Genomic DNA, 12,101 nt, shown 5'->3' with positions numbered 1-12,101 from the left:
TCTCCTCCCCCATCTTTGCCTCCTTCAGTCACGTCTCAGGAGCAGCCACCGTGATCACCAGCCAGTTGTGTGATGCTGAAGCTAAGACCCGACATTCCTCATCCAGCCCAGAAAGCTGAGGGCTGCCTTTGGTTTGGGGCCTGAGATACCCCTGCTTATCCAGTCCTGAGCATTTATCTGATTCTCTCACACAATACCATCTACCCCTTGTTCTCTTCCTCCCTCCCCACCCTTCAACTTCCTCCCAATTTCTTCCTCCTGGTGACCCCCTGATTTCTCAATAATACTAACAGTGGCTACTGCTTTTGACCTGGGATTGTGCCATGCTGTGAATGTAATTATCTCCATGTTTTCTAGATGAAGAATGGAGGCTTGGAGGTTGGGTAAAACATAATAAATAAGCGACAGAGCCAGAACTAAAGCAAAAAGTGAACTGGAAAGCCTGGGCTCTTAAATAGTTCATCGTGTTGTTCCTGCTACTTTTTAAAGAGTCTTTTCTGGCAGGCTAGTTGTTTCTAATGCACTTCATCAAGGGGCAAATATTCTGTAAGGGATCCTGTTAGTTATAACAGTGTTATTTATGCCAGAGACTGTTCAAAAGGAAGACTCCTAGAACCAGCAGCTCCTGCCAGCCTGGCCACTTGCCAGCACCTAACCCAGTCAGCGAGTTGGTAGGTGCCCTTTCCCCTCCTTCACTGGGGATGCCTGAAGCAGGAGCTATTCTTAACCTTTAGGAAGTTTCAAGACTCCCCTGCCTCCCTATTTGGAGACTTCAGTTTATCGCCTGCCTTTCCTCACTCACGTGGGGCAGGTAGAAGTAGTTATTCATGTACATAAGCCCCATCTAACTTGTGTCAATGAATCTCTGTTTCACTTCAGAAACCCCCAAGTATGGGGAGCCAAGAAAGAGGCTAGCTGTGTGCAGGGTTCACTGGGGACTGGATTCAGTTAGGGAAGAACAGTTGTGGTTTTTCCACTTCCTTTATCTGGCTCCAGGCAGAGGGCCTTGCTGGATAGTCGGTGTCAGCAGAGGGGGCTGGGCCCCTTCCTGAGCTAAGAGAGTTCCTAGATCTCGGTGCCTCTGTCTCCCAGGGTCCAGGAATAAGAAGAAAGATACCTGGAGAGTCAGATACTTAGACCAGGATGAGTGGACATACCTGTCCGATTTAGGGTAGGAAGTGTCTGTATATGGCTGGGGGACAGTTAAGGGTGAGAGTAGAAGGGGTGAGTAACGGCCACCACTTATCCATGACTGTGTCAGGTGCACACTGTGACTTGTTTCACTTGTTTCTTTCTCACTGAATTCTCACTATGCACATACCCCTTGTTATAGATGAAAAAAAAAATTGAGATTTGGTTGCTGTGCAGAAACAGACCTCATGTCCAGGGCTTTGTCACTCCAGGTCCACCTCGGATCCTCACTGTGTAGGTTTGCTGAGGGCAGCCAAGCCCGGGAGCTCAGCACGGAACATGGTGGTGTTCAGTCAGCTGTAGGTCCTAAACAGACCACAGGGACGTTTAGGGCACTCGGCTTGCAAGGAAAGGCCAGGCCCAGTTTGATTTCCTTCTTGGTTGCCCACACATCAGAAAGTGACCTTCCTCTCACTCAGGCATGACTCACTCAATGTTTTCTTCTTTAGACAATGCCAGACTCTACCCTTTCCGCTTTTCAGTGTCTCCCTGGCCTTTATGATCTAATTCCTGACCAGCACATAACCCTCAAAGATGCAAGATCATGAGTGGAGAGCCATAGGAAAGTCCATGTTCCTACCTTGGGGTTGGGGGGGCTCCCCCCACTGAAAAAGTCTTTTCTGGCTGCCCACGGGACTCTGGAATAGAATGTTGAACACCCTGGTTTAGGGGAGCTGTCACCTCCTTATTCTGGGGTTCAGAGAAAAGCATGCCTGCAAACAGCAGGGAGGTAGGAGTGAGTTGGGAAACTTATAAGGTCTGCTACTAACAGTTTGGACTTAGGCAAGTTAAAAATCTCCCTGTGCCATGACCAGCTCAGCTGGGGACAGGAGGCTTTGGGGACTTTCACCCTCCCCTCTTCTTGCTTTAATGCTTATTGCTGCTTATCTAGGCATTAATGCAACGGGTACTAATTATCAAGCTTACCCTGGAGCCAGAATTCCCATACATGCTACATTTTGCCTTCTGCTCTGCTGCTCAATGCATGCTGGTGCCCTTGAGTCACCTCTTTGGTTTGATGTCCCTAGTGGGGTGGTCTGAAATGCCGCTGACTAGGCTCTAGCTCAGCCAGTAGCTTGGGGTAGGGCCAGCAGAGAAGGAACTGTGTTTGCTGGGCTGAATGCTTTTCTCTCTTCTCATTTGACAAAGTAACCTCACAGGAAAGTGGTGCTGACCCCACTGCACTGTAGTGAACCCTGAGGCTTGGAGGGACTGAGTTTATTCAAGGTTTGTGTGTACTGTGGGTTACAGCAGGGGCGAGGTCTAGGTATTCCTGCCTCTGAGGCCGGTGTGCTTTGATCCCCTTTCCCCGCAGTGCTGCCCCTCTCACCAAGATCAGCACTGATCCCTTCTGTAAGCTGAGGTCTGGGGGCAGGAGGCAGGCTCAAGTGCTGTCCCACTTGGGAGCTGAATTCTGGGAACACCACCCTGGGAGATTTCCTGTGCCTTCTCATTTTGTAAGTTCCTTCTCAATTTCATTTTCTGAAGACCTCTGAGTCTTGCAACTCTTGGCCTCTGAGATAGGCAGCAGTCATGTGTTGGTTCATGATAACCATTTACGTCCCTTCCTTCTAGGTTCTGTGGACAATCACAATGGGAAGCAAAGGAAGATTGGTCCTGCTTGGGCTCCTGCTCTTTCTGGCTGCCCTCTGCCATTCAGGTGAGTGGTGCAGAGTCCTGGGATATGGATCGGAACCATCTGGGCTGCCTCGCCATCAGCCTGCTTTTCCCTAGGCCTCAGGAAGGCCTAGCTGATGCTGCTGGCCTTGCTTTCAGCCCCAGCTTCCGTTCTGGGCCTGGCCTTCCAGTGTTACAGGCTGTTGTAACAGCTCCCTCCTATGTTACGGCCTTCTGCTCAGTGGGACATCTTCCAGAGAGTTACAGCCTGTCCTGGGTTACAGGGCTGCTCTTTTTGGGGTGGGGAGAGGGACTCGAGTTTCACTTCTGTCATCATGAGCTCCTAGGGATGGTGCTGGTTGCTATCTTTTGTGCTGTCCAAGTCCCTAAGGGGGTCAGCATTTGCCCGGAGCCTTCTGAGCTCCGTGCTTCTGCCCTGGGGCATCACATTGCAGTGATGCCGAGCAGAATAGCAGCAGCAGCTGATGCTCGTAGCACAGGTGCCAGTCACCATTCTAAGCATTTTACACATATTTACATATTTATTCCTTATTGTCAATACTATGGGATAATTACTATTTTGGTTCCCATTTTATAGATGACAAAATTGAGGCCCAAATAAATCTAGTTACTTGGAAAATGTCAACAGAAATGGTACAGCCAGAATTTGAACCCAAACAGTTGACACTAGAATACCTATTCTTAACTGCCTCCCAGGGCCACCCCTTCCCCTGGTCACCCTGTCCCCTGGCTCCTGGGAGTAATTGTGTGCTCCCAAGTCTAACTTCTGTAACAATAAGAACTTCCTGTACTTTAATATTAGGGTCAGAATATCATTTACTGCTTGGTGCAATATTGTGGTCCCTTCCTTTTGGGGATGGGGGGGTAAGAAGTTGCAATACAAAGAGAAAAAAAAAGATTCTGAAGTGTTGGAGCATGTCTTATAATATTAGTAGCTACCATCTATTGGCTGTTTATGATGTACTAAGTGGTTGTGCTGAGCCCTTTTCATGAGTTATCTCATTTAATCTTTCTAATCATTCTATTACGGGTCAATAATATTGTACCCATTTTCCAGTTGAGAAACTGAAGCAAAGAAATAACTTACCCAAGGGCACTCTTGAACATGCTCTCTCTTTCTGAAAAAAAGAGAAAAAGAAAGATCATGTTTCCCCACCCTACCACTTCTGCTGATTTTAGCCAGGAGAGGTTAGTAATACAATTCACTTATGTTACAGCACTACCTTATTTACTCAGTTCTTCCACCCAGTGTATTTTCTATAATTTTAATGGCCTAATCACATCCTCTTTCCTTGCAGTCGGCATTTGTTTATGGAACAGGCTTGGATATGGAGCTATCAGTTCTGTGACAGGTCTCTGGGTGAGCTTAGGCCCTTCCTCAGAGTTGGGGTGTGTACACGCTCACATCCAGGGGAGAGGCCTTCTTTGCTGCTGCCCCAAAACTCCAAATACCTTGAGGGGTGACCCTTCCCCTGCACTCCAGCTCTTGTTGGCTCACGTCAGGTCTTGTCTACTCTGGCTAATTGGCTAGAGTATCAAACAATCGTCCATCTGACTTCTTGTTTGTCTTCAACCTGGGTTTTCCTCCAAGTCTTCTTTCTCTTCCCTGCTCAGGATAATAGAAGAACATCATGTTTAAACTAAGCTTGGGATTTAGAACTGACAGCCTGAGTTTGATTCCCCTCTGTTATTATTTAATAGTGTGTGACTTGGACAAGCTAGTTAACTTCTTAGTCTTAGTTTTCTCTTACAAAATGGGGATGGAGATCATTGAGTCTGCCTCTTAAAACCATTCTGTGAAGATTTAGAGCAAAGCACATAGTGCTCAGAAATTTGAATACTGAATGAATTTGTTAGCTATGAATACTTCTGCCCCACTGAACTTCCAAACAGGGGATTTAACCCGTCCACCTAAAGATTTGTCGAGAAGGCAGGTGAGCCCTGGCTGTAACCAGGAGGAAATTCACTTATATGGGGCAAGCTTTTACTTAACCCTAAAAATAGCCAGACTAGAAGAATATCCTCTCTCTAACTTAGGTTATTTTTTCACTTGTGCTTGTGTGTGTACACATATCTAGAACCAGAAAGGGAACATAGAAAAATTGCATCTTTGTCCCTTCTCCCTGTGGTTCCCCTCTTACACAGGGCCAACAGTGCAGACACTGGGGGAGAAGAGGCTGAGAGGTCTAACGCAACCCTGCCCATAGGCTTGGGGGGTAGCTCCAGCTCTGCTGCCTCATCCCTCTGTGTCCTTGAGCAAGTCATTTCACCTCTCCAGGCATCTGTCTTGTTGTCTGCAAACAAAGTAGGGAGGGAGGGTTTTTATTGACCCATGTGTCCAGGGGTTAATGAGGAGCTTTCACAAATCAAAGGATCCTCTTCCGGGTGGGATTTCAGACCCGTGCAGGCAGGCATGGCCATTTGCATTGCATGAAGAAAGCCTGACTCTTGTCTGGGCTCAGGCAATGAGGTGCCAGCTTTCTGGCCTTCCAGAAACCCCCTCTTTCCCCAGTGGTGAACCTAGGCTTCTAGAAGTCAGCCTCTAGCTCTTGGATTCTGAAACCCAAGCATGGTTCAACTATGACACGGCATTTTCCTTTGAGATGTCTTTTCATGCAGACAGTTAATGCCAAATATCAGTTATTAGTTGGCAGAGGCCATATGGCAGGAAGAAGGTCCTATCTGATTGTAGAAGTGTGTGTCCACAAGAATCAGAAAAATTTCCTTCCAGTTCATTCTTCTCCTGCCTCTGAACTAACCTACTCCCCGTCACCATTGTTATAAAAATGGGGAAAGAAAAAAAAATCCAGCAAAAGCTGAAATCTAGCTAGAAAAGATGAATCCGAAGTACTGAAATGGGAGCATTAGTTGGTTTTCAAATTTGGAAACTGGAGGCAGTTTGCTTCGGATGTATGCTGACTCTTGTTTTTCATGTTCGGTGACTCTACTAAAACCTGGCTGCCCCGCACGGACTTACAGTGTGCAACTGCGGGCTTGCCCTTGATTGTGTGTCCTTCTAGTGACAAACCTTCAGTGAGGACTTCCTACCCCAGGGGTCATCAAGCATTTTCTGTAAAGGGCCAGATAATGAACATTTTAGGCTTTGCAGGCCAGGAAACACAATTGAGGGTATTATGTATGTACTTATAAATAACAAGAGAGGGAACAAATTTCTACAAATTTTTAATTGACAAAATTCAAAATATAATAATTAAATACAATTATTTATAATACAAGTCTACTACTGAGAAGAATGGGATTATTTTTGTATGTAGGGAGAGAGAACATTTTGCCTCATTGTGATTCAAACTTAATGTTCTCGTCATCAAATCTGTTGCAGAAATGCATTTCATCTTTGAAAATGCCTTTTCACATATCTAGGTACTGGCAAATGCTGCTTAGCATTCCGTAGGCATTTATAGATTGCTTGCAAGGCATTTATAAATGTCTGTGACTTTCTTTTTAATACGCCATTACTGTAAATTAATCACTCCCAATTGAAGGTTAAGAGAAAGCTCCTCAGTTGCACAGTTAGATGGATTTGAAATATGGAAGTTCTCTTTGCACTTGCAGCAAAAATGTTGCTGGAACTGTCATGTGAGCTTGGAAAAATACATCTACTGCAGATTTGTGTGGGAATGGAGGTGGACTATAAGTTGCTGACCTCTGCCTGTACTAAGGGAGACTGTGGGCTTGCTTCTGCCAGGAGGACAGGTCAGTGTCAGTCTAACAGGCTCTAACAGGCTTTCTTTCTGGTTCTAGGTTATAGCCTACAGTGCTACACCTGTATTACACCACCTTCGAAGTGCACCATGGTCAGCAATTGTTCACAAAATTTGGATGCATGTCTCCTGGCCGAAGCTGGTAAGGGCCTCCCCTTTCTTCTCTCCTAAGTATAATGGGGTGATGAGAGCCTGGGGAAAACATTGTGCCACCCTAATTCCCATTAGACTTTTCTTCAACAAGTAATAGCTATCATTTATTTGCACCAATTGTGTACTGAACACCAAGCACTCACCATCCATTTTCTATTTAATGCTTCCTACCTACCCATTCAGGGGGAGGAAACTGAGGCTCAGATTAAGCAGCAGGCTAAGATCAAGTAACTGAGTCAGGATTTGAACCTGGGACTCCATCTGATTCCAAAGCTTGTCCTTTTAACAGCTACACTGTGCTGCCTCCAATATTTTTGAGCGCCTACTCTGTGCCAGAGGCCAAGCTAGGTACTAGGGATGCAAACGTGAAGAGAGGAGACAATTTGAAATTAAAATAGAGGCCTGTTTGGCTGTTCCAAATTACTTTATTTTTCTCTCTCACTCCTTCCACGGAGTCTCAGAGGACAGGTAATTGATAAAAGGGTAAGAGGGGAACAGTGTTCAGGATAGGCAGCAGCAAGTAGGAAGCCTCAGTGGAATTCTATATTCTCAACTGGTTTAACTATGGAATCTCTACCTCCATCAGTCCTATTATATTAGAGTTTAGGAAATGCGGATAGGGAAAGAAACCAGCAAAGAGGTGCCCTCTACTCTTGCTCAGGTGTGGTTCTGAGTTGAGTCTGTCTGTGTAAATGATACTGGCAAGGAATGGCAGTTTCATTGTGTACCTTGTATGCAAAGTAAAACTTCCAGACTTATATTTCTAAGAGACAAAAATAAGGACACCCTTGCAGGTTGTTTTTACTTGTGTACCCTTCACCACAAACCCTTCCAGTATCAACATCAAGGAACATGAAGATGGTAAACTCAGGTAAACTCAGCTTGGAAGTGTAACTTCCAAATAAAAGAATAAAGGCAATGTTTTGGCTCAAACTAGTATTAGATTAACAATTAGGAGTGCTGGCTTCTGCCCTCCACCAGGCAGTTCTCTCTGCCTCTATTTTTCATTTATGGAATGCGTATGTTGGGTGGTAAAGATGGGGAGGGAAGAAAGTAGGCGGGCATCATGATCTTTTTTCCAGCTCTCAAATCCCATAGTTTCTTATCTTGAATTGTTAAGCTTGTAAAAATGTTCAGATGTTTAATATGAATCTTTTGTGTGTGTGTATGTAACCTCTCATGAACAATAGGCTCAGAACTTCAGCTGGGCATGTAGCAACAGCAGGTCTTGAAATACTGGAATTCTGTTCTCCCAGTAAGGCAAATATTCATAAAGCAAGAAAACACTCCTCCAGGTCAGGGTGGCGCCAGCTTCGGAGAGGCGCAGGGCACATAGTCATAACATGCAGTAAATTCTGAGTCTGTTCTAAGTTCAAAGGCCAGCCCCTACCTTGGAGAAATTCATTTGCTCCAGCCATGTTTTCCACCCCCTGCCTTGCTGTAAAGTGAGAATACTTATCATTCAGGGTCAGTGGGGCAGTTCAGAGAGAGAATGGATATAATAGTCCTGTCTAGAGTAAGTCTAGAAGGGAAATGAGTATTGGGTTCTAGTTCAGCCAGTAGTTACTGGAACCCTGGCCAGGTTCCAGTAACTACTAGAAGTATAAGCCCTGTTAAAGTATCTAGAGTCCTAGGGGAAACCTCTGGAAGTGCCAAGCAATTGTCGCTGTAAATTGCACTCTGAATAAAGGCCTGCCTGGGAGAATTAGGGACTGCAGCTTGAGAGTGTAGATGATATGCCCAAAAAAGGGAGGGCTAATCATTCCTGTGTCCCCCCAAACCTTTCTTCCTCCTGGGCCTCCCTCTGATTCCAATATAATCTGATTTTGTTTGGGTGATTCAGATACTGACTTTGGTGAGAAATCACCATTATAAATCCCCATCACTGCTTCAAAAGGTTTGTTGTGGCACACTGCAGTATACATAGTAAGTGATTATATGGTAGCAATTATTAATAAATAACTATCTGTTCTCCCAAAACTGTTGGGCTTCCCTAATTAAAATTCTGGAGGCTTTAATGCTTTATAAGTTCTAATACTTAATTGCTATTGTATAAAGCAGTAACTTGTCCAATTTTAATAGAAGCTTTTAGTACCACATTAGAAGCATTCACTTAAATTCTTGTGACTCTAACAAGTAAAGCTATTTCTGAGACAGTCTCTCTGGCTTTTACCACTTGACCAAACTTCATTAAAATCCAACCCAATTATCCATCCCTCTGAGGCTGGGGAGACTGCTGTTATACCTGAGTTATAAACTTAAAGCTGTTTTATTCTAAATCTAAGAATGAAAGGTTTATAAATTAGTTATAATCCTTAAATAAAGAATAGAATATATTTTTCCTTCCATCACAGAAGGTAAGAAAACAGTTCCAGAGCAAGGACTATAACTTCTATATTTCTGTGTCCCCAGCATCTAGCCTATGATATGGCTGTAATATGGCACATAGACGCTAAGTTATTTTTGGAGAAGAAAATCAACAATACTTCCTCTCTCTCAACTAACACATTTTTTCACTTACCATGTTTTTTCTGAATATCAGAAAACACTATATTTGGCATATATACTTCGGGTCTTTCTCCCCCTCTGTACACAAAAATATTTTTCCAAAATTGCGACCATAATGGTATGTTCTTTTGAAAACTTTGCCTGTGTCACCAAATAGTCTAGTGATTTTTAAATGAGTTTTAAAATATTTTGAAAATGAAAGAAATTAATCCATAAAATATGACTATTTAAAGCACCTTAGGTTGTATAGAAATGATAAACAAAAAGCTGTCTTCTTTGATGAAAGTAACAGTTAAATTTTATTTTCCAGAGCAAAATGAATGAATTCACCCTCATACATATGGACTTTATTTATCCAAATGGATTACATTCTACACACTTTCTTCTGCATCTTGGTTGTGTGTGTGTGTTTACATATAATTCACATACCATATAATTCACCATTTTAAAGTGTACAATTCAGTGGATTTTATTATATTCACAAGATTGCGCCACCATCACTGCTGTCTTCCAGAACATTTTCATCCCTCCGAAAGAAATCCCTCTTCTGGACATTTCATATGAATGGAATCATACAATATGTGGTCCTTTGTGACTGGCTTCTTTCACGTGGCATAATGTTCCAAGGTTCATTCATGGTGTAGCATGTATCAGAATGTCATTCCATTTTTGGCAAAATGATATACATTGCATAGGTATATCACATTTTGTTATTCCATTCATCATTTGATGGACATTTGGGTTGATTCCTCTTTTTAGCTATTTTGAATAATTTTGCTGTGGGCATTCATGTGCAAACATCATGAACATATTTTTGGTTCTTTTGGGTAAATACCGAGGAGCAGAATTGCTGGGTCATATGGTAACTCTGTGTTTAACTTTTTGAAGAACTGCTACCATTTTCCACAGCAGCTTCATTTACATTCCCCCCAGCAATGTATGATGATTCCAGTTTCTTCACTTCCTTGCCAATGCTTGTTATTTTCCATTTTGTTGATTCTAGCCATCCTCGTGGATATGGAGTGGAATCATTGTGGTTTTGATTTGTATTTTCCTACAGACTCATGAAGTTAATCATCTTTTCATGCATGGGTATTTGGTTATCTCTTTTGGAGAAATTTTTACTCAAATCCTTTACCCATTTTTAAATTGGGTTATTTCTCTTTTTATTGAATTTCAAGAGTTCTTTATTCTGGCTTCAAGTTTCATATCAGATATATGATTTGCAAATATTTTCTCCCAGTCTGTGGGTTTTCTTTTCACTTTCCTGGTAGTGTCCTTTGAAACCCAAAAGTTTTACATTTTGATCAAGTGCAACTCACCTATTTTTTTTCTCCATCTTGTTTTTTTTAACTCAGTGTCTTCAAGCTCTTTCCATGTCAGCACATGCAGACTTATGTCATTCTTTATCTGATGGAAATCCATTGTATGGAATTGTACCATAATTTCTTCAAACACTTTTTTTTTATTACAAGATTATTTGTTTCTTGATTTCTTTCTGCTACAAACAGTACTGCAGTGACCATCCTTTGAGCATATATTTATTTTTGACCTCTTCTGCAAATAATTTCACCGAGTAAATTCTAGGAATGGAATTGCTGGATCAAAAGTAATGTGTGTTTAAAATCTGGGTAGGTATTTCCTTCAAAAATCACAGTGTGAATGCCTCTTGCTTCCCACACTTAACTATACTGGTTCCAGTGGACTTCTGCTTTATGAGAGAATGCGATTTAGAGCTGTTATCATCATTTACTTAGCTACCTCCCTTCACATTCCAACTGGTATGAACATACTTGCCCACAGGTCTCTATTTCCACAGAATAAGTTCTGAGAAGGAGAATTGAGGATTCAAAGGCAGTTACAGAACTTTTCATACTTGTTTTCTCACCCATCCTTGTGTCTCCCCACAGGCTCAAAACGATATTACCAGTGTTGGAAGTTTCAAGATTGCAATTTTGATCACATTTCAAAATCCCTGGGAGAGAAAGAGCTGAAGTACAACTGCTGCCAGAAAAACCTGTGTAATGGTCAAGGGGCGCTGACCTTGCCGGTGAAAACATTCCTGCTGGTGGCCTCACTGCTGGCAGCCTGGAATGTCTCTCTCTAATCCACAACAGGAGGGCTTCTCTTGAACTCTTTGCTTATGCATATTCCCCATCCCCTTGCCACTGCATTCCCCAAGGCTCTATTTTTCCCATGTGGAACCTGTTGTGAAAGAATAAAATGAGCTTGAGCAAATTGTCTAAGAGGGAGGATTCTGAAAGACCTTGAAGACCAGTCTTTTCAGGGGGAAGCCCCATTTGGGGAAAAAAATTTGAGGCACTTACATGCTTCTTCCTCTTCTCTTTGGAGGACCAGTTTTGCAGTGACAGCTTGGGTAGGTTCTTTGCAATCCTCGGTTCTTTCCCCTTTGGTTCTTTGGATGTAGTTGGATAGTATGACCAGTGCTTTTTGAAGGAGCAAAAGAGGATTCTATAACATTCTCTCTCATGGCATGCTTCATCCTTTCCCTCCACATCCCCTGTGTTGCTGTGTGGGCACACTGAATGTTCCAGAGGGTGGGCTGTCAGCAGAGGCAACGAGATTTTTAATGCAGAGTGACTGGAATGACTTATACTGTCAACTAGCAGGTGACTGGCAGGGAAGGGAGTAAGCTTTTCAGATAGCTGGGGATAGAAACATAAGATCTGTCTTTAGAGAGGTACCAATAGCTGAAATTTGAGGTTTCTTCTTTCCCTAAGTTTTGTATGGGCTTTGTGCTTTCACTAGAAAAACTAACAGTATATACTAAAAGTGTATTAAAGCTATTTCTCTCTCTCTCTTTTTTTTTTGGAGTGGTGTGACAGCTTGGCTTTGCCATAAATAATAAATATTCTATGCTATACATAA

At 42.9% G+C, this 12,101-nt stretch overlaps 1 protein-coding gene across 1 annotated transcript in view; it reads left to right on the top strand.

Moving 5' to 3' along the window:
• CD59 (CD59 molecule (CD59 blood group)) overlaps positions 1-12,101 on the top strand; it is a 24,054-nt gene extending 11,953 nt beyond the window's left edge. The window contains exons 2-4 of the mRNA XM_077114364.1: positions 2,767-2,851; positions 6,592-6,693; positions 11,123-12,101. Of these exons, the coding sequence (XP_076970479.1) occupies positions 2,785-2,851; positions 6,592-6,693; positions 11,123-11,319 (366 nt within the window). The 5' untranslated portion in view covers positions 2,767-2,784 and the 3' untranslated portion in view covers positions 11,320-12,101. The remainder of the gene's footprint in view (positions 1-2,766; positions 2,852-6,591; positions 6,694-11,122) is intronic.

This window comes from Tamandua tetradactyla, chromosome 8, assembly GCF_023851605.1.
Source record: "Tamandua tetradactyla isolate mTamTet1 chromosome 8, mTamTet1.pri, whole genome shotgun sequence".
NCBI lineage: Eukaryota > Metazoa > Chordata > Mammalia > Pilosa > Myrmecophagidae > Tamandua > Tamandua tetradactyla.
Note: the sequence above shows the minus strand (reverse complement) of the source record. Positions and strands in the feature narration are given on the sequence as shown.